The sequence below is a fragment of the Pithys albifrons genome, chromosome 25 (assembly GCF_047495875.1).
Source record: "Pithys albifrons albifrons isolate INPA30051 chromosome 25, PitAlb_v1, whole genome shotgun sequence".
NCBI classification, from domain to species: Eukaryota; Metazoa; Chordata; class Aves; order Passeriformes; family Thamnophilidae; genus Pithys; species Pithys albifrons.
The window spans coordinates 713,709-740,474 of NC_092482.1; the positions used below are offsets into that span (position 1 = coordinate 713,709).

The window sequence follows — 26,766 nt, forward strand, 5'->3', positions numbered from 1 at the left end:
GTGTGTGTTCCCCCCAGACCCCCCCTCCATTCCCCGCAGCGCTCGCTGTCGCCGCCAGGGGGCGCCGCGCGGGCCCGGCCGGACAAGATGGCGGCGGCGGCGGCGCCTCATCCGCATCCCGGGGTCGGGCCGGGCCCTCCGGCGGCCGAGGCGGAGCGCGGGGCCCCGCGGGGCGGTGGGGCGGACGGGGAGGCCGAGGCGGAGGAGTTCGGGTGCCCGGCACACTGCTCCGACCTTGCGTGGCGGCAGAACGAGCAGCGCCGCCAGGGCCTGTACTGCGACATCACGCTGGCGTTCGGCGGCGCGGGCGCGGCCCGCGAGTACCGGGCGCACCGCTCCGTGCTGGCCGCCGCCACCGAGTACTTCACGCCGCTGCTCTCGGGGGGCTTCGCCGAGTCGCGCTCGGGCCGCGTGGAGCTGCAGAAGTGGAGCTCGGAGGGCGGCCCCGACCCCGAGACGGTGGAGGCCGTGGTGGGGTTCATGTACACCGGCACCATCCGCGTGAGCCCTGGGAACGTGCACGAGGTGCTGGAGATGGCGGACAGGTGAGCGGGCCGGGGCCGGGGCTGGGGCACGGACCGGTGCGGGTGGGAGGGACCGTAAGGCTCACCCAGGCCCACAGGCAGGGCACGATCCCCAGCCCAGGCTGCTCCACGCCCCGTCCAGCCTGACCTCGGACACCCAACACTTGCGGGGTGTTCTGTTCGTTGTCCTGCAGGTTTCTGCTGACCCGGTTAAAGGACTTCTGCGGGGAGTTTCTGAAGAAGAAATTGAACCTCTCCAACTGCGTGGCAGTTCACAGCCTGGCACACATGTATTCCCTGAACCAGCTGGCCCTCAAAGCACAGGATATGATCAGGAGAAACTTCCACAAAGTCATCCAGGATGAGGAGTTCTACACTTTGCCGTTTCACCTTGTCCGAGACTGGTTCTCGGACTCGGAGATCACGGTGGACTCTGAAGAGATCCTCTTCGAGACTGTTCTGAAATGGGTTCAGAAAAACCCTGAGGAAAGAGAGAGGTACTTTGAAGATCTCTTTAAGCTGTTGAGGTTGTCTCAGATGAAGCCCACGTACCTGACTCGCCACGTCAAATCCGAGCGGCTGGTGTCGAGCAGCGAGGCCTGTGTGAAGTTGGTGTCGGAGGCCGTGGAGAGCCATGCCCTGCGCTCCGAGAACCTGCGGTCGGGCACCCTGCAGCACTCGGCCGGCGCCGCCGCGCACCTGCCGCGCTTCGGGCAGAACATGGACGTCATCATCGTCATCGGCGGCGTGTCGGAGGGCGGCGACTACCTGAGCGAGTGCGTGGGCTACTTCATCGACGAGGACAGGTGGGTCAACCTGCCCCACATCCACAACCACCTGGATGGGCACGCTGTGGCCGTGACAGAGTCCTACGTGTACGTGGCTGGTTCCATGGAGCCGGGGTTTGCCAAGACTGTGGAGAGGTACAATCCAAACAGAAATATCTGGGAGCAGGTCTCAAATCTAATCACCAGGAAGCATTCCTTTGGCCTGACTGAAGTGAAGGGCAACTTGTACAGTATTGGTGGACACGGCAACTTCAGCCCAGGCTTTAAAGATGTGGCCATTTACAACCCCGAGCAGGACAAATGGCTGAACCTGGAGTCGGCGCCCAAGATCCTGCGGGATGTCAAGGCGGTGTCGGTGGAGGACCGGTTCGTGTACGTGGCCGCGCGGACCCCGGTGGACAGCGACAGCGAGGATGGGCTGAGGGCCGTCATCACCAGATACGACACTGAAACCAGGCAGTGGCAGGACGTGGAGTCCCTGCCCCTCATCGACAACTACTGCTCCTTCCAGATGTCCGTTGCCAACACCAACTTCTACCACACGGCCTCGTGCTGCCCCAAGAGTTACCCCATTGACAACGAGGAGGCCAAGGGGAAGATCTCTGGCAGGGCCTCGGATGAAATCCTGGAGTCCTTGCCCCCCGAGGTGCTGAGCATCGAAGGAGCAGCCATTTGTTACTACAAAGACGATGTGTTCATCATCGGGGGGTGGAAGAACAGCGACGACATCGACAAGCAGTACCGGAAGGAGGCCTATCGCTACTGCGCCGAGCGCAAGCGCTGGATGCTGCTGCCCCCGATGCCGCAGCCCCGCTGCAGAGCCACCGCCTGCCACGTCAGGATCCCCTTCAGGTGCCTGCAGGGGACACAGAGGTACCCCATGCCGCAGAACCTCATGTGGCAGAAGGATAGAATAAGGCAGATGCAGGAAAGGCAGATGCAGGAGATCCACCGACACTCGCTGACCTTACGGAGAATGCCGCGCTCCCAGATCGAGTGTTAGTGCCTGGATTACCACTCGTGATGGGCCTGGGAAATAAACCCTTTTGGTAGGCTTGATATGTCTGTATATGAGGTGTGGATTTGATTTGATGCATAAAACCAGCATCTTTTGTGTAATTCAGAAGCTCAGAAGTAGAGGATAGGTGGGAATTGAGACACTGTGTGAATCCAGCAGTATTCCTTAATGGTGCCCAGGGAAAAGCTGTAGCCTGTATCGGGCTGTGAAATGTTCTGGGAGCATTAAGCCTGTTCCTTCTCTCTTCAGATCTTTGATTCCAAGGGTTTCTGTAGAGTTGGTCTCTAACAGTTCTCCTTTGAATATCAAAGATCTCTCTCTTAATAATTTAGTGGTTACATTTGTGTGTGCTTGAAAGCACCTATTTTATTTGCACTTATCTCTTGACATTCCTTTGATTCTCTCCTCAGTGACTAAACTTCACAGGATTGGTGTTGGTGTACTTGGCTTTCCCAAGTTGAAGGCAAGTGCAATAGTTCTGTGGGAAACAAAAGCACAATCTTTCTTTATGAAATGACTTCAGGATGTTTCTATGTGTATTAAGTATTTTGTATCTGTGTGTTATAGAGAGGCTGCGGAGTTTGTTTATAAATGAATGATTGGTAGGACACAAGACACTTGCTGAAAGAGAGAACTTGAGGCAGGGGATTTTATTTCAGGTGTATCTGCAGGTTTGAGTCAGTGTTTGACAGCTGAGTTAGAAACTTGGGTCAACAGCCTGAGACACAGAGTGGCAACAAGTGATGAACCACTCAGCAACACTGGCCATTCCCTTCTGTCCGTGTGGATCAGTGAGAATGGGATCACTCCATGGGGACAGAGTGAAACCTGAGGTACACGTAGGTCCTTTCTCAAATGTTGCACATGTTTTAATTCTAGTGAAAGGTGATGGAAGAGCCCCTGCTGTTCCCAGCTGTCTCTGACAATCAGAACCCTTTGCCTTCTGTGTACTGTCCCAAGGAATTCCCAGCTGCAGCTCCATGCTGAGCCCACACGTGTGCTCCTCTGGGGAAGAGAGGTGGGTTTTCAGTCTCCAAACCTCTGAATTTCCCCACTTGCTGTGGGGGTGAGATTTAAACTCATTTAAACACCTTTTGGCATTCTGAGGTGATTTTACATCCAAGTACCCTGGCTGGCTCTGGGTTTCTTCCACTGAATTCCCAGGGAATAGAATGTGGAATATTCCCTTTGATCTGTCCCACTGAGCACTCCTGCCCAATCCGAGGCGCTCCAGGACCTTCAGTTTACCAGCGGTTTCAGTGCATCCTTCCTACCTCCTTTTCTCTCCATCCTTCCCTGCATTTGAATGTTCGGTTTTCCCATGCAGCATAACTCAGGATCTTAGGGAAGGGAATGGGAGGAGTAATCTGAGTGTTCCAAAATTTGTGTAGACAAACCTTGTTGGAGAATCTGTTACTGTTCTTGTTCATTGATACTTGCTGGTGGTTTTGATGTGGGCGTCTTCACTGCAAAAGCAGTTTGAGGTTTGTTTTGTTTTCAGTTGTTTTGCTTTCTGAGCTGCTCCTTCTCCTTTTCCAGTTCAGCAGGCAGCCCAGATTGTACCTGAAACTCGGGTAAGTCCTTTTGCTGCTCAGTGTGTCAGGGTTGCTCTGATGTGTGTGTCCTGTAACTCTCCACTTCGCGGTTCAGAGGCCACTTTGGCATCAATAACTTGCCTGTTTGTGAGTGAGTCTCCAGCCTTGGTTGAAAAACCCACCAAACTGACAAAATCCGAACAGCTTGTCTCCGTTTACTCCTCTGGCATAACCATGTTGTATTTTCTTTGCCTGTTGGATTGTTGGAGCAGGTGAAGTTTACTCTGCTGGCCTCATGCAAGAGGAAATAGGTGAGTTTCAGGTGATGTTTGCAGGTGACTGTTGCCAAACAGCTCCTGCAGGCCTGTAAACCAGGGGCTGGTCCAGGGAGTTTGGCCCACAGGCTCTTGCAGGTCTGGCTGGAGGAGGCTCAGAATTGCTGCCCCTGCAGGTTTGTGATTCACTACAAATGCCTCGCAGCTCTGGTGATGTAACAGCAATTTGTGGGAGTTGGTTTTAAGAAACTTTCCCAGACTTTGCACCAAAGCAATTGAGAGGAGTTCATATCTAAAGTAAACAACAAATACATGGAGGAATAAGGACCCCATGCCCAGAGCAGTGTGAGCAAGTGAGTGCCATTTATTACACACAGCACACGGTTTATATGGATAAGGCCGCGTGCCATTGGCTGAATCGAACCTCACACCATCAATCTACAAATCCCAATTGGTTATAATCCATCTCACAAGTCCAGTGTTTTGGTGAAATCATCCTGGCTGTTTTCAGGAACATCTCTGGTGTCCTGTGGAAAACCTGAGGAGTTCTGAGAAACTTCTGGGGAGTTGCCTGAGAACTCTCAGGGAGTGATTTCTCCTTTACCAGACAACAGCAGCTGTGCTTGCTGCTTCTCAGCTGGTACCTGCCTTCAGTCTCACAGGGTCCATACAGATCTGAACTGCTCACCTTTGATTTCTCTGTACCAACAGAGTTCCACCCTGCCAGCCTGTCTGGAGGGACTAAACAAGCAGTTGGAGGGTGATAGTAGGTAACCCCACCAAGCCCTCCTGTAGTCTGTCATCAAATATGGACTGACATTTGTAGGGAGAAACACGAAGGTGATTATTTCAGTTGGATTAGGAACTAAATATTTAATGCATGGCAGTGTGCAACAAAGAGGCAAGAATAGACCTTGCAGTCTTGCTTTTTCTAAGCAAAATTGATACTGCACTTCCCAGGAGGACTTTGGGCTGATGGACAAGCTGTGTCATTTACTAAAAGCACTCAGAGACAGTGTCAGCCCAGCCTGTGCCTGGACAGGCAACCTATGTGTGCCAGCTGTGTGTGCTCGGTGTGCATGGATGGCACTGGGGGCCTGGGAGCAGCATGGGCTGCTCTAACCTTTGCTCTGCCAGTTCTGGGGTGGTTTTTTAAGCATTGGTGTTTTTTAGCCTTGACTTTCAGTGGACTGATGGCATTGATGTGGTTTGTGACTGACAGGTCAAATGATCCACCGTGGGAGAATTGCATTCACAGCTCTGGCTGTAATTTAGCCCATGATCCTGTGAATCCATAACAATTCCTTGTGGCCCTTGGCCACCATAGCTTGCTGGGTGTTTATCAAATGACCCTGTGAACAAAAGCCTGGAACTCTTTCCCAGTGTTTGCAGTCACAGGGAAGTCAGCAGGACCCCCCTGTGTGTGAGTGAGAGGGCTGCCTGCTGGCCTCACTGTCCTGGCAGTCACCACAGTGACTCCCAGGGGCCACGTGTGTACATAATGCTTTATAACCACCTGGACACTCCGTTAGTAGCCTGGGGAGGTCGGTGTTTGGGTGCCTCCCTCACACTCCAGGGGTGGAGCGAACAGCCCAGCAGTGCAGGTGCTGTGAGTGGCTGGGCCGAGCATTCCCTCGGCTGCTGCAACGGCGTTTTTCTCCATTCCAGTAAATGTCAATATCCAAACTCCTGGTTCAACATATGTGTTGTGGAATAGCCTGGTGGCTGCTGACAGACCAACTCCTAAGGAACTACAACTTTTTAGGTTGTTCTTAACCTTGCAACAGGATGTTGTAACATCCTTAGGGCATAAAGTAAATGGTTTGTGGCTTGCATTTATTTTCAGCTCTGTCCACCTTAGGTTGGGGTACAAACCATCTCCTGTTTGACAGTCCTGGGTGGAGTCTGATAAAACAGGTGCTTCTGAGGGTCTAACCCCGTTACTAATATGAATGTACACTGTGGAACTAACAAGCTGTTTGTAGACCATTAATAGTCAGATCCTCCTGGTGGGTCTGTGTCACTGTGGGTGATGGCAGCTCTGCTCTCCTGGGACATGAACAGCGGGGCAGCAGATTTCTGGGGAGCAGCACTCCCGTCCTTACCTGTGAGGTAAAGTAGCGTGTGTGTTAGGCCCTTTGAAACAGATCCTGCTGTCATGTTCTTGACCTTAAATACACTGTTCTAAAGTTTATTGTAAGAGGTGAATTAATGAAAATAAACCCTTTATTTCTCTAGCATTCTGTTGTACCTTTGATTTTTTATGTTGCTGTACAGGCTATGGCCAATAACACACATTCTGTGGTGCCATAGAATGAAAGCTTTAAATCCTAATGATTCTTTTGGCCTGTAGCAATTGTTTCTATTTTAGAACAAGAGAACACACTCCCTTCCTGCTCTGAAGACTTTGTTAGCCAGACCTGACAAAGCACAGGCATCCAGTGATGGCTGATCACAAGACTTAGCTAATGGGAACTATTTACAACGGCGAGCTCCGAGTTGAAGTGGTGAACAAGATGTCCATGGAGGTGTTGTGCTCATAGTAGTGTTGCCTGGCGATGTACTCCAAGACATTGGAGAGTCCTGGCACCACACAGCAGCTGACGGCGCTGCGGGTGATGCTCATGCTGTGGGCATCGTACCACTCGTTGGTGTCCTCCTCGTAGCACTCGGCGGCCACGGTGGTGCTCAAGCCGTTAAAGCCCCCGACCACGAACAACAGGCCGTCCATCACCTCGATGCCAAAGTTGCTGCGTGGGTTTAGCATGGAGGGCACAGCGTGCCAGGTGTTGGCCACGGGGTTGTACGCTTCCACCGTCTGGAGCCGGCTGTTCCCATCAAACCCTCCGACCTGCAAGGGCCAAAGGGACAGAGCTGAAAGGGGCCCTCCCTCAGCCGAATCCTGTCGTGCCCCCGTGAGGTGGGAGCTGCTCCTGCCTCCCTGGCTGTGGTGTGAGCATGGCAGAGAGCACAGGATTGCAGAACATGGTGCTGGCTTATTGCAGTCTGCTCCCCGCTCTCTGGGGAGCTCCCCAAGGCACTTTGTGCAACTGTCGGATTTGACTGTTCTCCAGAGGTTGGATGCTGCCCACGGAGAAGATAAACAATGGATGAACAGGCTAGATGCTGATGCTGTTGGCAGTGGCAGAAAGTTCTTTGCTGCTGCTGCTTAAACATTTTCCACATCTTTTTCTTACCAAAAAGACCATCAGCTGTTCCAGCTCTGACTTCCCTAAACCTCACATAAACACATGGGCAGCCTGGAGTTGTGGGAGCTGCAGCCATGGCAAGGACTGCAGCGCTGGGAGGGGTCAGCCCTTACCGCGTACACCTGGTTCCCGTACGCCACCACCCCGACTCCGCTCCTCCTGCTGCTCATCGGCGTGATCAGGGACCACTGGTTTGTGGCAGGGTCAAACACTTCAGCTGAGCTCAGGCACTGGTCACCGTCAAACCCTCCACAGATATACACCTGGAGACAGGAGAGAGAGGAAGTGTGAGGAGGGCAGTTAGACCATTGGTGAGAGAATGTGTTAGAGAGAAAATGAATGCTGTGCCTGGATTTCTGGGGTGTTTTGTTTTGGTTTATAATGGGAATGATAATGTCATCCTGGGTTTGAAGTAGCAACAGTGCAGGGAGCTGAAGGTAGTGGGATTTAGATCCTTGATTTCCTGAGCTCCATGAAGCAGACAAGCCTGGTATCACTCCTGTGCCCAGGAAAAGGGCTGTTGGGGGACAGCAGCGGGTCACATCTCCGCCACACCAGGTGGGTGCTGCTTTGTATGTCCAGGATTTAATGAATTGTTACAAATTTAGTGAAGGTTTATGTGAACTTTCTTCATGCTGCAGCTCCCAAGTGCTCTCCATCCTCTCCCAGTTCGTTTACCTTTCCATTCAGCGTGGTCGCGTTGGCATCGCTCCTCTGCTCGTGCATGGGGGCGATCAGGGTCCACTGGTTGGTGTCTGGGTCATACTGCTCTGCTGTGTTGAGCCGTATGTACCCATCATACCCTCCCATGGCGTAGATGAAGTTGTCCACAACGGTGACGCTGACGTAGCAGCGCCGTGAGTGCATGGGTGCCACCTGCTGCCACGTCTTCTGCAGGGGGTCAAACCGCTTGACGATGTTGAAATAATCTGTGCCATCAAATCCGCCGATAATGTAGACGTGGCCTTTCAAATAAGCTGAGCCGTGATAGGCAACAGGGCTCTCTTGCTGCCAGGGGATGTTCAGCCACTTGTCGGTGCGGCCATCGTAGGTCTCGATGGCGCTGGTGGCGCCGCCGCCGCTCCAGCCCCCGATGGCAAAGAGGATGGCGTAGGGCAGGCGTGGCCGGGTGAGTGGGTTGGTGTTGACAAAGGAGTTCTGGTTGTGTATGTTCAGGTCGTAGATTTCTGACAGGGTGCTGATGATGAGATCTTTGCACTCAGCATTGTCCTTCACATACTCGTGAGCTTTGACGTTGTTCATGAAGTAGTCGGATTGTAGGAGTGCCAGTCGAACCTGGAACATGCAAGGAGGGGGTTAGAATACTAATGCTGATGGTTTCCCCCTCAGTAGCCTTTGGGAACAGCTCCAAAGTGGTGCTGCACCCACCTTGCCCAGCAAGCAGGCGATGTGCTGCCTCCTGTTCTGCGGGTCGTGAGCGATCCACCTCAGCACAGCCTCAAACACGGCTTCTTCTCGCTTCACGTTGAGCTCGTCCTTCTCAATGATGTGTGCCAGCTCCTCAGCAGAGAGTTCTAGGAACTCCTCAGACACCTGAGACACCTCCTCGAAGTGATGCAGGAGGTACACGCAGGCGGCTGTGCGCAGCTCGGGGCAGTGGTAATAGCTGGTGAGTCTGCAGATGCCAATGCAATTCTCAAAGCACAGACTGGAACTGAGGAACTCACAGCACAGGTTGACAATGCCCATGACGTTGAACTGGTCTGCTGCAGCCAGCAAGCTCTGAACATTGTCCTCTGTGATTGGTACTGTCCCAGTATAGGCGTAATTGATGATGAGACCCATCATTTCAGCTGAAACGCCGGGGATATGATAGACCATTTTGTCTCCGCTGTCCCAGTTGGTAAACAGAGTCCTGCAAACACAGCATTGCTGCATTAAACGCTGTCCCTGGATCCCCTGTGCTTCCCGAGCCCCCAGGGCACCAGTCTGGGCACTGGCAGGAGCACTGCTGGGAGGCCTCGTAGTTTATTAGTTAATGTTTCACTTGCTGGTTGTTTGAAAAAGGAGACACACCCTCTGTCTGGGGTCAGGGAGCACCAGGACAAGGTCCCCATGCTTCTACAAGAATCACAGAATCACAGAATGGCCTGGGTTAGAGGGAATCTTAAAGATTATCCCATGCAATTCCCCTGCCATGGACAGAGACACCTTCCACTAGACCAGGTTGCTCAGAACTCCGCCCAGCCTGGCCTCGGACACTTAGGGATGGCACCTGGGCTGAGCCACAGCTCAGCTCTGGGCCACAGCTTTTCTGAGCAACCTATGCCAGTGCCTTGCCACCCTCACAGGGAAGAATTTTTTCCTAATATCTAATATAAACCTCTGTCAGTGTGAGGCTATTTCCCCTTGTCCTGTCACTCCAGGCCCTTGTAAATAAGTCCTTGTGTTTCTAGTACTGACTGACCTAAAGTAGATACTGCAGCAAGAGAGGATGAGCTTGTGAGCCTTGAATTCCACCCCATCCACGCTGATGATCACATCACAGAACCTCCCTTCCAGGCGGAGCTCGTTGGAGATGCTGCAACTCCTGTCGCTCATCTTCCTCTCCATGTTGAAGGATGACTATCTAGTGGGTGCTGAGCTATCCCCCACCTTGGAGTCAAAGCCAGTGGACCTCACTGACATGTGTGGAGAACTCTGGTGTTGCCCACAAACATCCAGCATGAACCCACTTGCTGGTTCTGGACTGTGCCCCGTGATGACATCACAACCCCGGGGGTGACCCAGGCCCAACATTCCATGGTTGCCCCCAGTCTTCACTTCCCTTCAGCCCAGGTTATGTTGGCCCTGGGTCTGCACTGTGTTGGTGGTTGCTTGGAGCCAAACCGGCCGTGAGATGCCCAGCAACTCCTCAGTACCATTTTGCGGGGCTGAAACAGTCCCCATAGGTGGGCAGCGACTGCGGAGCGGCTCAGTGCAGAGCGCTGCGGGCACGAACGGCCCCGCCGGCGCCTCTTTCATTGGACTTTTCCTTTCTCTTTCGCCTTCCCTGCTCGTTGCGACGGAAACGAAACTGCTGCGGGCGCAGAGGGGAACCCGGAGCGCGGGGGGGCCCCCGGCCCAGCACTCACCGAAGCACCCCCGGCAGTTCCGAGCCCCCGGTGGCCCCGAGCAACCCTGGCACCTCGAGCATCCTCCGAGCACCCCTGAGCATCCCCCGAGCAACCCCGGCACCCCGAGCATCCTCCGAGCACCCCGAGCATCCCCCGGCACCTCTGAGCATCCCCCGAGCAACCCCGGCACCCCGAGCATCCTCCGAGCACCCTCCGGAACCCTCGAGCATCCCTTGAGCATCCCCGAGCATCCCCCGGCCACCCGCGGCCCCTCCGCCCCCGCGGCCGCGCTCCAGTCCCGCCCCCGCTCCGGCTCCTCCCCGCGGCTGCGCGACCCTGCGGGGCCCGGCAGGGAACGGGAGCGGCAGGAGGATCGGCAGCGGGATCGGAGCGATGGTGCGCGGAGCCCACGACCCGGGCCGGAGGGACAGCGGGGGCTGGTGGGGGGTCTCGGTGCCCCCGGAGCTGGGGCGGCACCGAGCGCGGTCTGTGCCCGCAGGTGCCCGAGCTGGAGAAAGCCACGGTGCGGATCCGGCAGCCCGAGCGCGTGCGGGGGATCATCCGCACCCTGCGGGAGCAGGGGGTGGCCAAGCTGCAGGTACCGGGGCTCGGGGGGCACCGCCCGCGCTCCGCCCGGGGCGCGGCTGCCCCTTCCCCACCTGCGGCGCCTGTGCGGGCGGAGGGGGGAGAGCCCCGGGGCAGGACGGGGCTGTGGCGCCTTTTGGCTCCCGTTAGGAGGCTGGAGTCCCGCACCACCCCTCCGTCCGTGCTGACAAGAGCTCCGGGGTGGGAGGGTGAGCGCACCCACCTGCCCTGTGGCTGCCAGGGTGCCATGGAGACCAGTGACGCTGCGTGCCCGTCCTCGCAGGTGGCAGCACCTTGGGCTCCCCCTGGCTGGGGAGTGCGCTGGGACACACAGAAATTTGGTTTTCTTTCCTCTCCCAGGTCATTTCTGACTTTGACATGACGCTGAGCAGGTTTGGGTGCAACGGCAGGCGCTGCCCCACGTCGCACAGTGAGTGGAAGCCACTGTTTTTACTGTCGCTAATTCTCGTTTTGGAAGTGCTGGCACTGAGCTGCAGCAGAGCTGCTGTTAGAAAGTCTTTTGATATTTCTGTGCTACAACATTGGCGTTTTATTATGTTTGCAGATATCTTCCACAGCAGCCATGTCGTCAGCGAGGATGCCAAGAAGAAGGTGGGTGCTGTGTGCCAAGCACTGTGTCTTGGCTCGGTGGCTGTTGTCCCTGTCACCCCTCATCAGGAGGTGGCACTGGCTGGTGTGGCAGCTCTCTCAGCTGCACTGGCTGACAGGGTGGAGTGAGGAAGTGTCCAGGCTGCATTTCAGCAGTGACAGAGAAGTTAAAAAGGGAAATCGAGTTTGCATGTGCAGCTGTGGGTGTTTCAGCTTGATAAGAGGAGAAAGGGGAGGGGTGTCTGTACTGCAGCGTCTGGAGCAAGGTGAAGGTCAGCCAGGCTGCCAAGAGCTCCAGGTGTGCTTGGAGGGAAGCTGCTCAGCGACACAGTTTAGTTGCATTTTGGAACTTTAGTTGTGTTTTTGATGCTTTGGAGGACTTAAGTAGTAGTGCTGGTGATGTTGACTCTGTTCTTTTTCCCTCTCCGATGCTCCAGCTGAAGGATCTGCTGCACTATTACTATCCCATTGAAATTGATCCCAACCGGACCCTGGAAGAGAAACGTCCCCTCATGGTGGAGTGGTGAGTGCTGTTTGTGATGATCTTGACCTTGTCCTGACAACCTCTTGTCCCCAGGGACTACAGGACGCAAGGCTTGGGCTGTCCCTGGCTTGGTGGTGATTCTTGGGGATTTAGTTGTGTTTCTGACTGCTGAGGACCCCTGCCCCAGGGCTCACTGCTGCCTTTCTCCAGGTGGACCAGGGCCCACGAGCTGCTGGTGCAGCAGAAGATCCGCAAAGGTGACATAGCCCAGCTGGTCAGAGAGTCGGAAGCGATGCTGAGGTACAGACATGGGGACGTGATGCTGAGATGTGGGCACGGGGATGTGATGCTGAGGTACAGGCACAGGGCTTGGCTACCCTTAGCCCTTCTCTCCTGCCTGTGCAGGCAGGTCTCAGTACTGTCACCACACTCTGTGCTGCAGCGTGACCGATGCCAGCTTCCCTCTCTCCCTCCCTGGGGCTGAGCCCTAACAAAGTCAGTGCCATGAGCCACAGCCTGAGCTCACTCCCTGGCTGCTCCTTTCCTGCTCAGAAACCGCCTCCCCCTCCCCTGGGCCTGGGTGAGGAGCAGCTGAGGGGCTGGCGCTGGGCACAGCTCTCTGTGCAGGGTGGAATGCGGGGGCAGCTCCCTGCTTCCAGCAAAGATTTGTTCTCTGCACTGGAACTGCAGAGCCTCATCCAAGCCCTTGGCTCAGCAGCAGATTTCACCCACAGCACAAAAACATGCTAAAACTTGCTGTTACAGCTGTCCTGGCAGCGGTGGCCCTAAGGCTGGCTCAGGGACCTGGGTTTTGACTGCGTTGCCATGCTCAGGGAGGAGATGGCACCATATGTCTGGGTTTTCATGAACCCAAGTTCCCTTTCTGCATGGAATTGTGTCCTGGCAGATGTAGGCTTGTCACAGAGCAGTCTGATCGTCCTCCCAACCAGTCTGACCTGTTACACATCTCCCACATGGTTCCTGGCGGAGCCCACTCCATGGGCACACTGTGCCTGTGCCCCCACTGAGCAGCTGATGTGTTCAGGAGATGCCATGCAGAGGGCTGGAGTGCTCTGTGTTCCTGTGAGCACCCACCTGACCACTGCACTGCACCCAGAACTGCACAGGGAAGGCCACAGGAATGCTGGTGCCACAGAGAGCTCATGCTGTTTGCAGAGCTCACCCGTGTGCTTCTGCTCGGGCAGTGCTGGGTGGAAAGGGAGCAGGGCTGAGTGTGCTGCCAGCCTGGGACACCGGACACCACCCTGGGAGCTGGCAACACAGCCTTGTGCCATGGACACTCCTGCTCTAGGGATGGCTTCAAGGAATTCTTTGATCAGCTGCACAAGAACAACATCCCCCTGTTCATCTTCTCTGCTGGCATTGGGGATGTCCTGGAGGAGATTATCCGCCAGGCTGATGTCTTCCACTCCAATGTCAAGGTGGTGTCCAACTACATGGACTTCAATGATGACGTGAGTTTCTGCAACACATTGGTGTGAGGAGAGGAAAGATGTGGGCTGGGACCAGGGCTGGGATATGATTATTAGAGACACCACTGGGTTAAGAGCTGTCTGTCTGTCCTGCGTGCTCAGGGAGTCCTCATGCACTTCAAGGAGCCCCTCATTCACACATTCAACAAGAACAACACGGTGCTGCAGGGCACGCAGTACTTCCAGCAGCTGGGCAGCAGAACGAGCATCATCCTGCTGGGGGACTCCATGGGTGACCTGACGATGGCAGATGGCATTCCCAAAGTGGAGAATATCCTCAAGATTGGCTTTCTCAATGACAAGGTGGGTGTGACGAGCAGTGTTGTGTTTCCCTGCCAGCTTTCCCCAGGTGCCAAGCTTGGGGACAGCAGGGAGGGACAGGTGGCTGCTCCAATAATTTGGGGATGTGAGAGCTTTGCATGAGTTCCCCTGGGGTGTGTGGAGGGAGGTGTGAGTGTGTACTGAGCTCTTGCTGCATGTGGGGCATTGTCAGAGTGGTTATTGACCCCCTTTTCGGTAGTGAGGGCTGTGGGTGCAGTATCTTCACCCTCAGCTGTTGGTGTTCAGGGCCTCCCCCCTCCTCCCCACCCTGTCCTGACGGGCTTGCTGCAGGTGGAGGAGCGGAGGGGGAAGTACCTGGAGGCCTATGACATTGTGCTGGAGAGCGACGAGACCCTCGACGTGGTCAATGGGATTCTCCGGTACATCCTTACTGAGACGTGAGCTGGGAAGAGGCTGCCCCACAGCAGGCACTGGGCAGGGAATGTCCTTCCTGGGACACAGCTGGAGGGGATCTCCTGGTACTGGCTGGGCTCCATCCTCACTCATGCACTCGGCCCCAGAGCAGGAGAGGTGAGACAGAGGAATCTTCTGCACTCCCTGTACCCCAACTCTGCCTGGCCCTGCTGATTCTAGCTTGGATTGACTTCATCCAACTCAGACTTCATCCCACTGGGAATTCATCCCCACCACCTCCTGAGGCCACAACAAACCATTCCATGTTTCAGGCAGAGACATTCTGCACTTACTTCAGCAGCTGAGTGTAGAATGGAGATGGTTTGCTGTGGGCTGAGGACAGACCTGCCCTAGATGAAGTTTTAGTGTCACTGTGTTCCTTGCTAAGAAAACAAGTTTCTCTCCAGTCCTATTTTCTGTGGGCTTCAAAGCTCCTGGGCCACAGCTGGGATCCTGGACTGATCCTGGGCTCTCAGAGCAGCAATAGAATACCCTCTTGTTTCTGTATAACCTTTGGTTATGTGGGACTTTGGGAAGTGCACACTCTCTTCTCCACGTTGGAATAAAGATGTTATTGGCTAAAGCTGGGCCGTGGGTGGTTTGTACCCAGTGCCGAGTGGCTGGAGCTGCTCTGCTCTCAGGGCCGGTGCTGCAGCTGCCTCTGCTCCCCAGCTCTGGGTCCCTGCATCCCACCAGAGCCCCCCAGCCCTCACTGGGGCTGAAGGACCAGCAGCTTTGCTGGAGGATCCTAGCAGGGGGATTTTGGTTTCTCCTGCTGGACCCAGCAGGTGCTGGAGCCTGGAATCCCGTGGTCCCTGCCCAGGCTGGTCCCTGCACTGCTGCCCCAACATGCATAGGAATGTTTCATGGCAAAGTAACCTGACACAGGCAAACCCCTTGGGAACCAGGAGGAAGGATTTATTTGGTGCAAGGTGAGTTCACTGTGTGAGGGGTTTGCTCTGCCCTCTGCTCTACGGGATTCCTGCATTTCTCCATCCCTGTCTGCAGGACTGACTGTGCAGAGGCCTTGGGAGCTGGTGGGTGCTGGAGCTCTGCTGGTCCCAGCCAGAGAACATGAGCACCCCGAGGTTGTGACCTGCCTTTAGGCATCAAAACAAAATAGGGCTGATTGGTCTCAGTCACTGAGGGCTGTGGGGTGGGGAGAATGTGGAGGGGGGTGATGCTGCTCCCTGAGGCCTGGAGGAAGAGAGGATCTGTTTCCCTTCTCCCAGCTTGTGAGGGCTTTGCCAGGTCTTATCCCTGCAGTTTTGGGGGCCCAGACTTTTGGCATGGCAGATGCTTGGGGGCTGTCAGGCTTTCTCCCCAAGAACTGAGTCCCCTCCAGCCTCTTGTCCTGGGGAGGAGGCAGCGGAGACAGAGCAGGGACTGGGACACAAGTCCTCTCTAATTCTTCTATCTACAGAATTTAAAGTTTATATATAAAAAAACCCAACCCCAAACCCTAAACTACAATATGCTGGGGTGAAGGTGAGGAAGACCCACCCACATCCCTCCTGCCCCCCAAGACAGCAAGGGTGGGCAAGGGGGCTGGAGAGGGACCTGCAGTCACTGGTAGAGGATGAAGGCGTTTGGGGAGGGGACACTTTCTTGCCTGGGATTTTTAGCAGGGGGTTGAGTTTTCCTGCCCAGGAGGAACACATCAAAGTACCCTCAGTTAAAAAGAAAGAGGGGAAAATCAAAATCTGCCCCCCTGCAGGTTTGGGGAGGGACAGGGGCAGATTCCCAGGGCAGCTGGGATGGGACACCAGCCATGGCATGGCCAGAACAAGTCCTGTCTCCAGGATCAGCAGGGTCTGCTCCTCAGAGCTCCTCGTGAATCCTCTCCTGGTCCTCATCTGACTTCAGCTTCAGCTCCTCCGGTGTGATTTTCCCGTCCTGATTGCGGTCCTGGTTCTGGAACATGTCGGCGATGACTTTCTCTGGGTCAGAGCTGGGCATGAGGCGGCCTTTGCCCTCTGCCACCTGGGTCTTGATGAAGGTGGAGAACTGGAGAGGGAGAAATGCTGCTTGGCTCCACACAGCCAGCCCCGGGCAGGGCAGGGGGACCACGGCCCACGCTGAGCATGGCAGGGAGCAGAGCACCTGCCTGCGGTCTGTGGGTGCTCTGTGCCCACTCACCTCCTCAACAGGGATCCCCCCGTCCTTGTTGAGGTCCATCTGCTCGTAGAGGTTGGCTGGTGGCTCCCCGTGCCAAATGAAGAGGTAGCCCTCAGGAACCCCCTCCTCCATGGAGATCAGCTCCACCTCGAAGCGGAGCACGGCACTGCCAGGCACCCCTCGGGCTGGAAACACAGCAGAGGCTCCAGCACTGTGGGGAGCACAGCCCTGACCCCCCAGCCCCAGTCGGGCCAGCAGGAACAGGACCCTGAGGGGCTCAGCAAGGCTGAACTCTGCAGTTTGTCACTGCTCCCCTACCTCCACTCTCCCCGTGGCCCAGGTGTGGGGGGATGATGAGCACCCGCCTCTCCCCCACACACATGTCCAGGAGGCCACTGTTCAGCCCCTCGATCACCTTGTTGGCCCCCAGAGTTACCTCCTGGGGCTTCTCATAGTCGTGGCTGCAGGAGGCATAGAGAAGACAGTGCATGTGAGAAAACCCCTTGGATCCAGTGGACAGCTCTAAAATCCCGAGCCCTCCATCCCACCGTGCCCTAAAATCCCACATACTCCATCCTGGCATGCCATGAGGTTCCTACCCTCCATGCCAGCCCCACATCCATCCCACTGTGCCCCCAAACCTTGCACCCTCCTCCCTGCTGCCCCCTTCGCTGCCCCGTGGCTGATGCTCCGGAGCTGCCCATTGCAGAGCAGTCACTCCCAGTGCCCGCCTGCCCCAGCTCAGCACCAGCCAGGATTCAGCCCAGGAAGAACAGGTGTGCCCAGGGCACGCACGAGGAGAAGAGCCGGGTGCCATCCATCAAGGAGCAGTTGTAGTGGTAGCGGACGAAGTCGCGGTCGCGGGTGGTGACGTTGCAGCCCTCGGGCCGGAACACGGTCTCGATCTCCACCGGGTCTGAGGGGTTGTGGAAGTCAATGATGTGGACATCAAAGATGAGCACGGCTGAGCCGGGAATTTTGTCCCCTGGAGGAAGAGGATGAGGAGAGCTGCTGGAGTGCTGCAGGGCTGGAAAGGCCTTTCCCTGCTTCTTCCCCCATCCTGTGATGTGCCTGTGCCTCAGAGCCTGGGCTCTGCACAGTTACCTGCACCATTCTCCCCATAGGCCAGGTGTGGGGGGACGACCACCCTCCGCTGCTCGCCCATGCAGACCCCCTGCAGGCCCTGGTCCATGCCGGGGATGATGTAGCCCTTCCCGATGTAGGTGTTGTAGGTTTGATTGCGGGAGTAGCTGCAGCAAGAGAAGCCCCTGGTGCCATCAATCCCCCTCCAACGCTTGCACCCCAACCCACAGCCCTTCCCCCAGCCCCTCCTGCTCCCCCAGGAGCCAAATCTTGTTCCCTGGGATACAGCAAACAGATGTTGTCCTTTTTAGCCTATTTCATGACTATTACTGCTCTCTCCTCCCCCTCAATTTTCCAGGCTCTCCTTGAAGGGCAGGGCAGGACATTGGGGGTCTCCCCATGCAGCCACTTCCCCCCACACCTGGAGTCGAAGAGTGTCCCGTCCATGAGGGTTCCATTGTAGTGGTACCGCACAAAGTCCCCGGTCACAGCCCGGCGCTTGCAGGGCTCTGGCACCTCCAGGTGCTCCAAGAAGACTCCATCCTTGGGGTTGTGGAAGTCCACCAGCAGCACACTGAACACCAGTGATGCCTGTGGTGGGATCACGGTCCCTAGGGAGGGGACATGGGTCAGCCCAGACAAGGCTCCTGCTGCACCCCAGGGCCCCTGGGCAGAGCTGGGAGGGAAGGGGCCAGGACGATGGGGTGGAGCCTGGCTCACCATAGCCCTTCTCCCCATAGGCCAGGAATGGGGGAATGATGATGCTCCTTTTCTCCCCAGCGCACATGCCCAGCAGCCCCTGGTCCATGCCCTTGATCAGCCACCCGGTACCAATGTAGGTGTCGTAGGTGCTGCCCTTGCTATAGCTGGTGGGGGAAAATGAGGGTGGGGATGGCTCCAGGGTCACACCAGCACCTCCAGCTGGGCCAGTGCCATGCCAGAGGCTGGTTTGCAGATCATTGAGAGCATGGAGCGCGCTGTGTCCCGAGGCCAGGGGCATCCCAGTGCCCCGTACCTGGAGTCGAAGGGGGTCCCATCCAGCAGTGTGCCATTGTAGTGGTACCGCACGAAGTCCGAGTTCTCCACTGTGCGGTTGCAGCGCTGGGGTTTGGACAGGGTGGTGATCTGCAGCTTGTCATTCTTGTTCCAGATGTCCAGCATGACCACGTCAAAGTACAGGGTGGCGTCTGGGGGGATCAGCCCCGCTAAAGAGGCAGCAGCGAGGACAGAGCACCTTAGGTGAGACCAGCACTGAGCGCAGGTTCTGTCCCCTGGAGCCCTCCCGAGCCCATGCCAGCTCCTGGAAAAGCAGCAGAGCTCAGGCTGGGGACAGGACCCCATTCCCAGGGAAGCCCTGCTTCAGCACCACTTGCCCTGGCATGGAGCTGCCCTTTGGCCCCTTACCCACGCCGATGCTGCCGTAGCCCAGGTGGGGTGGCACGATGAGGTGGCGCCGCTCGTTCACGCACATGCCCTGCAGCCCCCGGTCCATGCCCGTGATCAGCCGCCCGACGCCCACCACACCGGCCACTGTGGCCCCTCGGTCGTAGCTGGGGTGAAGGGACAGACCCATCAGAGGTGCAGAAAGGATGAAGCTCCCAAAACTGTTGGTGCTGGTGGGGCAGAGTGGGGGAACAGGGCTGCCCCCTCCCTGGGGTGCAGGTAGCCCACCACAGTCTATGAGTCCCTGTGCTGCAGGCAGAGCCCACAACTCAAAAACATGGATCCTGATGGGCTCAGTCCTGCACTGCTGGGGGGAAGCTGCCCCATGTGGCACTGGTCAGGGCTCCAGCCTGGCCTGCATCCCCAGAACCCATCCACATCCTCCCCAGATTTCACCCACCAAGCTGGGTTGGAGGACAGCAGCTCCTGGGCTTCCTGCTGCTTCCAAATCATTTTGCATATGGCACATTGGTGCTTTATGCAGAAAGCAGGAAAAACAACATCCTGGTCTCATTTTAAAACTGCAAATTTGATTTTATTTTTAGATCTTAAAATATTCCAAGAAGTAACTGAGGGCATCTCAGATAAATTGAAACCCTTAATCCCCCTTAGCTGGCAGTGGATGCCTTCTCCTGGCAGCTCCTCAGGACAAGGAATTATTTTAGCAGTGGGTGTCCCCAGGCTTCCACTGGAGTTACTTTCTCCCCCACTGGTGCTCACAAGAAAGGCAAGACATGTTGAACTGGGGAAGAAACCTTTTGCTTTCCAGGTCCCTGAAAAACACCCATCTGGGGAATTTTTGTTGCCTCAAGGGGTTGTGGCTGAGCCCCTGCACAACCCTGGTTGTTTCTGTGTCCCCAGTTCTGCCCCTGCTCACGGTGCTGCAACCAGGGGCTGCCCCATCCCGGTTCCCAGAGCAGAGCAGGGCGATGCCAGGCCAAGGGACCCTGAGCCTGGTGGCGCGAAGGCTCTGGGCTAATGAAGGGTTTGGCCGCTGCCACGTCTCAGTGTTTTCCTGCCCGTGCAGAACATGCAGATACATGTTGTGAGCCAGAACACTCCACTTTGGGCCAAATCCTGCCTGTGCCTGGGCCAGGCTGTGCAGAGCAGCGGTGTGTGGGCTCCCCAGGGGCTGGGGCTGCTGGGGCACTGGGCAGGGCTGGGCAGCGGCTGTGGAAGGGGCTGTGGAAGGGGCTGCAGCCCGGGCTGGAGGTTCCCTGAGGCCAGCCCGGGCCCCCCAGGCTGACACGTCGACAGGGCTCCCCTGCTCCACGGGCTCGCACCAGCACCTTCCGAAAGTCCCCGTGGGGTCAGAGCTGGGGCTCTGTGCACTGTCTGGAGTGGACAGCTGCCTGCCCTGGCCTGGCTTGCCCCTGCCCCGGGGCTGGGGGACACATGCGGGGTCCCCGCGGCCGCCTGCCCACCCCGGGATGCCGCCTGGGGGCTGGGGGCGACATGCAGGGTCCCGCCGCCGCTGCCCCCCGCATGCAGCCGGCGCGGAGCCGCGGGCGATACCTGGAGTCAAACTTTTTGCCATCTTTAAAGGTCCCATTGTAGTGGTAGCGAATGAAATCCCCCATCTGCGCCTCCCGCAGGCAGATTTTGGGGATATAGTATCTGTCTATCACCACGTCTTCCAGGGGGCCGGGGTCGCCCAGCGCCGGGGCCCCCAGGATTCCCAGGAGGAGGAGGAGGAGGAGGAGGAGGCAGCGGCTGCCCGGGGCCATGGCACGGCGCTGGGGCTGCGGCGGCGGAAGGAGCCGGCAGGAAAGGCGGAGAGGGGGAGCCCGGGACGCCCCTTCCCTGCCCGGGACGCCCCTTCCCTTCGCTTTCCCTCCCTTCCCTTCGCTTTCCCTCCCTTCCCTTGTGCAGCCCCCGCCCAGCTCGGCCCTCTCGGAATTTCTGTAGACGTGTCCGCTCCCCCCGCAGCGCCGGGAACAGACACGGCGGCAGCAGAGGACGAGCCGCGGCGGAAGGGCTTGGTTTCCCCCCCCTCTTTTGTTTTACCTCTTTTTTTCCCCCTCCCCTCAATATTTTTCCCCTCTTTTTTTTCCCCTCTCTTTTTTTACTTTCTCCCTTTTCTTTCTTTTTCTTTTTTTTTTCCCTGGGCAGTTCCTCCTCCGAAGGACAGGCTGACGGAGCCATTGGAAAGCCGCTGTCCATCGGGGAGTGGCTGGGCCTGGCGCCAGGTCCAAGCACTGCTGTGCCTCCTTCTCCTCCTTTTCTTCTTCCTCTTCCTCCTCCTGCCACCGCCAGGTCATCACACCCCAGCCCAGGATGCTGCTCCTCAGTCCCAACAGTTTGGGAGAGTAAATGGAAGGTATTAAGTGTTTTATTAATGAGTCTGCTGTTGGTGGAGCCTTTACTGAATGGCAATAATTAAAAATGTGAAACTCTCCTTCTAACGGTCCTTCCCAGGCAAGTGCAGCCTCCAACGCACACAGAGATGTTGAGGACACACCCCCACTGCCCCCAAACCATGGGGAAGAGATGGGCCCTGGGGCAAGTGCCAGGTGGGAAATGCAACAGGCTGTGAACCGAACCCAACTCCTCTGAGTCTCAGCACTTCCAGGGAAAGCAAAAGCTCCAGCAAAGCACCACCAGCTCCCTCATCCTGGATCCAGGATGCTTTGCAGCCCCCCAGTGCACCACAGTGGGGCTGAGCAGCCTCAGCACTGCTTGGAGCAGCTCAGAGGCACTCGGGGCTCTCCCTATGGCACAGGGATCAGGGCCTGGCTCTGCGGCCAGTGAGCACTGCCAGGGTGGTGGCACCCCAGCCACGTGTGGTGCCAGGCACTGCCAACAGCCTCTGCTTCACGGGAGAAACCTCAGCGGCGTCCTGGCTCTTGCCCTGAGCTGAGGCATCCCTCAATGCCACAGGCCAGCTGGCGACAAAGCGGTGGGCTTGGGCCGGGGCCAGTGTGGCCATGCCGAGGCCTGGCATGGGTCAGCCCTGGGGCCAGATCTGGAACAGCACAGTGGCCTCAGGCTTGGCAAAGGCCAGCAGCGCGGCCAGCCCCGGGCACGGCCGGCCTGAGAGTCCCGCGCAGTGATACTGAGCCCAATTCCTACCAGCACCCTGCGCGCCCCGCGCAGCCCCGCGCGCACCCCCTGGCGCCGGCAGAGCCGCACTAAGACCCTGCGCGCCCGCCACGCACCGCCCACCGCACCGCCCGCCCCCTCCGCGGGGCCCGGCGTGGAGCGCTGCGCGGGGCGGTGCGCGGACGCTGCGCGGGGCGGTGCGCGGGCAGGGAACGGCGGCGGGGATGGGCAGCGCGGTGCCGGTGCCGGTACCGGGTGCGGTGCGGGCGCTGCTGCTGCCGGTGCTGGCGGCGGGGCTGTGCGCGGCGCAGTACGAGCAGTACAGCGTGCGCGGATTCCCCGCGGCCGCGCTGGAGCCGCTGCAGGGCGCGTACTCGCGGGCGCTGGCGCAGTACGCGGACGCGCAGTGGGCGGAGAGCGCGCAGGGGCTGGAGGCGAGTCTGAGGCTGCACCGGCTGCTGCGGGACAGCGAGGCGCATTGTCACCGCCGCTGCGCCGGGGAGCCCCCCGAGCAGGAGCCCCGCGAGGAGCGGGACCCCGCGTGGGAGTGGGAGCAGGAGATGCGGCTCTTCGGGCGGTTGCTGCTCCGCGCCGGCTGCCTGCGCGCCTGCAAGCGCGAGCTGCCCGTGTTCCAGCTGCGCTACCCCCCCGCGCAGACCCTGCGCGACTTCCAGCGCCGCCAGCCCTACCAGTACCTGCACTACGCGCTCTTCAAGGTGAGGTGGCACAAATGGCGGGGGACGGGGTTGCGGGTGTCCTGTGCCTATCCTGCCCCACTCTGATCTCTCCCCTCCATCCTGCACTCTCCACTCTGCCTCCCAACTGGGCACACCCCTTACCGTGTCTCACCCTGCACCCTCATCCTGCGCCCCTCATCCTGCACCTTCTCTTCAACACCGCCTTCCTGCATCCCCCCATCCTGCATCCCTATCCCGTGCCCCATCCTACACCGTCAGGCTGCACCCCTGAACCGCACACTGTGACCTCTGCTCTCCTCCATCCTGCACCCCGTGAACCTGCTCCCCCCTGTCCCACACCCTGCCCTCGGTGTCTCCTCCATGCCCCTTGCTTCACTCCCCATCTGGCATCCCACCCCCCTCCCACCCTGTCTCCTCCATCCTGCTCCTGCACCGTGGCACGTCAGCGTCATCTGGGACATATCAGGAGAGACGTGAGAGGTGCACCGGGATTGGGGGCCCCTGTGGTTGTGTCCCCCCACCCCATTAGGTGTTGTCCTGATCCCCCAAGGTCCCCCTGGCCAGGCAGAGTGTTGCCTGGGGAGGGGACACAGGGGCTGCCCCAGCTGAGGGGCCCAAGCTGGCTGCGATTGCAGTGGGACACGTGTCTGGATGCTCCATCAGGACTTGCTTGGCCCCACAGTGCAGACATGGAGAGAGGTTACATGGGGGGAGGTTTCCTAAGGCATTGCCCTGGGGTGACCCTGCATTGGCCAGAGTGGCTCTGGCAGGGGACAGTGCCCTGGTTGGGGTCCCATACCTGGCCGTCTGCCCCTGTGGCCCCGCTCACCTGGCAGTGATGAGGGACAGCCTGTCCCAGTCCTTAATGCCTTTTCCTCTTGCTGCTCTGGCCTAAACCCATTTCATGGACAGATCATTCCATCTCCCCATCTCACTCCCCCGAAGCTGCAACTTGAGAGCCCATAAAGTAGGAGGGGTTGGCTCGGGCTGGTGGCATTGCTGGAGAAGAGAGGATGTGTGGATCAAACCCATACCATGTGGATCACTCTCAGCTGGATATGTGGGCCCATGAGGGGCTGAGCTTTTCCCTGCCCACCATGGGTACAGAGGGGATGTTGATGTGGCTGGAGTGACGTGCAATGTCCATATTCCCAGATCTTGTCTGTCCATCACTGCCAGTGGATGATTGGGCTCGGGGCTGGCACTGTGGGTGTGGAATTGTTCCTGCCAAGGCACAGCCCTCTGCCTGCAGCTTGGGGATCTGGCTGGGTGCTGAGCCCACCTTGGCTGCAGCGTCCTGCCCCACGGCAGGTCTCTGCACCAGCTCTTCCTCCCTCCCCAGTCAAATAAGATTGAGAAAGCGGTGTCTGCTGCCCACACCTTCCTGCAGAAGAACCCAAAGCATGAGATGACCTTGAGGTACCTGAACTACTACAAGACGATGCTGGATGTGGATGAATACCTGGTTGACCTGGAGGCTCAGCCCTATGAGGTGAGGAGAGATGGGGCTGGGGGATAAGGCTCCCCAGGGCTCAGTGCATGCCTGGTCCTGCCAAACCCCGAGGGAAGCGGCCCTCCCTCGCTAAGCAGTGCCCACTTGGTCCATGGCAGCCGATATTCGTGCGGTCGGTGAAGCTCTACAACAACGGGGATTTCCGGAGCAGCGCGGCCGACATGGAGCAGGCACTGGCCGAGTACTACAAGGCGTACGAGGACTGCCTGGCCGGCTGCGAGGGCGCCCACGAGCTGCAGGAGTTCAAGGACTTCTACCCTGCCATCGCAGGTACTGGGGCTGGGGGCTGGCAGACCCCTGGGGCGAGTGGTCAGGGGTGCAGCCTCACATCTCCCCCCAGACCACTTTGTGAGCGTGCTGCAGTGCAAGGTGGACTGCGAGACCGAGCTCACCCCCAATGTGGGCGGCTACTTCGTGGACAAGTTTGTGGCCACCATGTACCACTACCTGCAGTTCGCCTACTACAAGTGTGAGTGATGGCAGGAGCAGGGCACTGTGCCCCGGGGCACCCCAGGTGCTGTGGGCCCTGGGCGGGGTGTCACCCCCGTGTCACCTGCGCTGGTCCCCACAGTGAACGATGTGCAGGACGCGGTGCGAAGCGTCTCCAGCTACATGCTCTTTGACCCTGGGGACACCGTGATGCAGCAGAACCTGGTCTATTACCGCTTCCACCGCGAGCGCTGGCGCCTGCGGGACGAGGACTTCGAGCCGCGGCCGGTGAGGACCCCCCAGCCCCCGTGCCTGGCTCTGTGCTGGCGGGGGCTGACGCAGCCCCTCTGCCCCCGCTGTGCCCAGGAAGCCGTGCGGTACCACAACCAGACAGCCACGCAGAAGAAGATGCTGGAATTCGCCCGGCAGTTCCTGCAGACTGATGACGAGGTACCTGATGGGGGGTGCAGATGGGTGCTTTTTGGGGGTGCTTTTTGGGGGTGCCAGGTGGTGTGAGTGGGTGCTGTGGGTACCTTGGGGCAGGGCCCTTTCTTAGGTGGAGCAGAGGCTGTGGATGAGGCCGCTGAGCCCCCGTGTCCTCCTGCCCTCCCGTGCTGCAGATGGAGGTGGATGGTGGTGAAGGGCCAGAGGCTCCAGACCTGCCCTCTGACAGCGAGTTCGAGGGCGAAGGTGACTACGAGGAGGGTTTCTTTGCAGAGTGGTGGCAGGAGCCCAAGACCAAGGGGGACAAAGACGACCAAGGTTCATGACACCAGGGCTGAGGGCCATGCTGCAGGGTGAGGGGCTGCTGCCCATGCCCTGGTGCCACTGAACCCTCCTTCTTTGCAGAGATCCTGTGATGGGCTGGGTGAAGGGGCGCCTGGCCCTGACAGAGCTGGACGGCAGTGGCTTTGTGACGCCATCCCAGGGACATTGGGCTTTGGGCTCCTGCCAGTCACCCTGTGAACACTCAGGCTCATGGAGGAGGGCTCATCCTGCCCGGGGTCCACAACAGGGCTGCACCTACTCTCTGGATCTCTGCTGCCCTGGCACAGCCCAATTCCCATCAGTGGAGCACCAGCAGCCCTAAACCTTTTTGCCTGCCCAAGAGCTCCCCCCAGGCCACCCCTGTCCCTGATGTCCCCAGGAGCCTGGGCCAGTGGCAGTGTCCTGCAGCACTGGGGTTCGCTGCATCCCTCAGCTCCTCCCCTGGATCTGTGGGTGGTGCATGGGCATTGACCCTGTGTGGACTTGAGGGGCTTGGGGGCTGCCCCTGCTCTGGGAGCAATGCAGGATGTTGTTGGAGCTGGTGGTGCCGCTCTCTGGGACTTGTGCTCCTGCCAGGCAATCTGCCAGTTCCCTGAGCTCGGGTCCCCTTGGACCTCCACCCCAGTGCTGCAGGGGCTCCTGGTGTGCCACGTCCCTGTGCCACCACGAGGCTGCAGCCCAGTGAGGCTGCAGTGCCTGTGGCCTGCTGTGCCTTGAATTTTCACCACACCAGCCCTCTGTAGCCTTAAGCTCTGTTAATTTAATATTTCCCCACTTGGACAGTTGCTCTTTTTTAAAATATTTACTGGTGCTGAACTTTTAATAAAATCCAGACCAGTCTTTCCACATCTGCCTCCACCGTGGGCTCCCTGGGCTGGGTGTGCTGTCCCTGTGGGATCCAGGAGCTCGTGCATGACCTGATGGTTGTTTTGCAGGGGTGCATCACCCTGACACTGCTCCTTGGGGGACCATCATCTGCTGCTGCTCTGGGGGGTGCAGCCTGTGTGCACCGATGCAGATGGGGCACACAGGGTGGGGTGACCCCCTTTCTGCCAGTGTCAGGTGTTTTGGGGGCTGCTGGTGGTGCTGACAAGCCTGTGCCCGCCCTGGGCACAAGGCACGGGCCACATGTGGCCGCTCGCTCCTCCCTGCTGCATTCCCACTCCCCTTGGAAATTGGCTGCGAGGACTGAAACCAAGAGGCTGAATCACAGCGTTGGCCCCAGGGGAGGGAAGGGACGGGAATGGAAGGAAGGAGGTGGCAGGAGGCTGCCAGCACCTCACCCTGCCCTGCCCAGAGCCCCCATTTAGCAGGCCTTGCCCAGCTCAGCAAGGTGTGCT

At 58.1% G+C, this 26,766-nt stretch overlaps 5 protein-coding genes across 7 annotated transcripts; 3 read left to right on the forward strand and 2 right to left on the reverse strand.

Annotated features, from left to right (window-relative positions):
• Nucleotides 1–79: 79 nt before the first annotated feature.
• Nucleotides 80–6,380, forward strand: KLHL11 (kelch like family member 11). Its single transcript, XM_071577527.1, has 2 exons — nt 80–545; nt 719–6,380. Exons 1-2 carry the CDS (start codon nt 88–90, stop codon nt 2,313–2,315), a joined length of 2,055 nt encoding a protein of 684 aa, XP_071433628.1. The 5' UTR covers nt 80–87; the 3' UTR covers nt 2,316–6,380.
• A 110-nt stretch (nt 6,381–6,490) lies between these two features.
• KLHL10 (kelch like family member 10) lies at nt 6,491–9,221 on the reverse strand. The gene is made up of 4 exons (XM_071577250.1): nt 8,739–9,221; nt 8,028–8,645; nt 7,463–7,612; nt 6,491–6,991 (listed from the first exon to the last, which is right to left on the reverse strand). The coding sequence occupies exons 1-4, from the start codon at nt 9,189–9,191 to the stop codon at nt 6,620–6,622; spliced, it is 1,593 nt and encodes a 530-aa protein (XP_071433351.1). The 5' UTR covers nt 9,192–9,221; the 3' UTR covers nt 6,491–6,619.
• A 1,539-nt stretch (nt 9,222–10,760) lies between these two features.
• Nucleotides 10,761–14,525, forward strand: NT5C3B (5'-nucleotidase, cytosolic IIIB). The gene is made up of 9 exons (XM_071577251.1): nt 10,761–10,822; nt 10,926–11,024; nt 11,372–11,441; nt 11,577–11,623; nt 12,058–12,143; nt 12,315–12,404; nt 13,417–13,579; nt 13,700–13,900; nt 14,210–14,525. The coding sequence occupies exons 1-9, from the start codon at nt 10,820–10,822 to the stop codon at nt 14,318–14,320; spliced, it is 870 nt and encodes a 289-aa protein (XP_071433352.1). The 5' UTR covers nt 10,761–10,819; the 3' UTR covers nt 14,321–14,525.
• Nucleotides 14,526–15,229: 704 nt separating this feature from the next.
• On the reverse strand, nt 15,230–20,821 carry FKBP10 (FKBP prolyl isomerase 10). The gene is made up of 10 exons (XM_071577252.1): nt 20,492–20,821; nt 18,938–19,083; nt 18,549–18,738; nt 18,254–18,399; nt 17,955–18,144; nt 17,555–17,700; nt 17,246–17,435; nt 16,769–16,911; nt 16,472–16,635; nt 15,230–16,339 (listed from the first exon to the last, which is right to left on the reverse strand). Exons 1-10 carry the CDS (start codon nt 20,701–20,703, stop codon nt 16,154–16,156), a joined length of 1,713 nt encoding a protein of 570 aa, XP_071433353.1. The 5' UTR covers nt 20,704–20,821; the 3' UTR covers nt 15,230–16,153.
• Nucleotides 20,822–22,173: 1,352 nt separating this feature from the next.
• P3H4 (prolyl 3-hydroxylase family member 4 (inactive)) lies at nt 22,174–26,272 on the forward strand. 3 transcript variants are annotated; one of them, XM_071577286.1, is made up of 8 exons: nt 22,174–22,734; nt 24,059–24,208; nt 24,328–24,499; nt 24,570–24,698; nt 24,801–24,946; nt 25,025–25,108; nt 25,279–25,420; nt 25,508–25,601. In XM_071577286.1, exons 1-8 carry the CDS (start codon nt 22,243–22,245, stop codon nt 25,516–25,518), a joined length of 1,326 nt encoding a protein of 441 aa, XP_071433387.1. In that variant the 5' UTR covers nt 22,174–22,242; the 3' UTR covers nt 25,519–25,601. The 3 variants fall into 3 exon arrangements, with proteins under 3 accessions (XP_071433387.1, XP_071433389.1, XP_071433388.1); XM_071577288.1 differs by having other exon boundaries at nt 25,279–25,348; XM_071577287.1 differs by lacking the exon at nt 25,279–25,420 and having other exon boundaries at nt 25,508–26,272.
• The last annotated feature ends 494 nt before the right edge of the window (nt 26,273–26,766 follow it).

Coding starts and splice junctions, on each gene's coding strand:
- KLHL11 (XM_071577527.1), top strand. CDS start 88: ATGGCGGCGGCGGCGGCGCCTCATCCGCATCCCGGGGTCGGGCCGGGC. Junction 546..718: donor GTGCTGGAGATGGCGGACAG/GTGAGCGGGCCG, acceptor GTTGTCCTGCAG/GTTTCTGCTGACCCGGTTAA.
- NT5C3B (XM_071577251.1), top strand. Junction 11,442..11,576: donor GCGCTGCCCCACGTCGCACA/GTGAGTGGAAGC, acceptor TTATGTTTGCAG/ATATCTTCCACAGCAGCCAT. Junction 12,405..13,416: donor GAGTCGGAAGCGATGCTGAG/GTACAGACATGG, acceptor CTCCTGCTCTAG/GGATGGCTTCAAGGAATTCT.
- P3H4 (XM_071577286.1), top strand. CDS start 22,243: ATGGGCAGCGCGGTGCCGGTGCCGGTACCGGGTGCGGTGCGGGCGCTG. Junction 24,209..24,327: donor TGGAGGCTCAGCCCTATGAG/GTGAGGAGAGAT, acceptor GGTCCATGGCAG/CCGATATTCGTGCGGTCGGT. Junction 24,699..24,800: donor GCAGTTCGCCTACTACAAGT/GTGAGTGATGGC, acceptor TGGTCCCCACAG/TGAACGATGTGCAGGACGCG.
- FKBP10 (XM_071577252.1), bottom strand. CDS start 20,703: ATGGCCCCGGGCAGCCGCTGCCTCCTCCTCCTCCTCCTCCTCCTCCTG. Junction 18,739..18,937: donor CTACGGCAGCATCGGCGTGG/GTAAGGGGCCAA, acceptor CTGCCTCTTTAG/CGGGGCTGATCCCCCCAGAC. Junction 16,912..17,245: donor GGCACCCGGCTCTTCTCCTC/GTGCGTGCCCTG, acceptor TGCCTCCTGCAG/CCACGACTATGAGAAGCCCC.
- KLHL10 (XM_071577250.1), bottom strand. CDS start 9,191: ATGGTCTATCATATCCCCGGCGTTTCAGCTGAAATGATGGGTCTCATC. Junction 8,646..8,738: donor TCGCCTGCTTGCTGGGCAAG/GTGGGTGCAGCA, acceptor TGCATGTTCCAG/GTTCGACTGGCACTCCTACA. Junction 6,992..7,462: donor ACGGGAACCAGGTGTACGCG/GTAAGGGCTGAC, acceptor TGGCCCTTGCAG/GTCGGAGGGTTTGATGGGAA.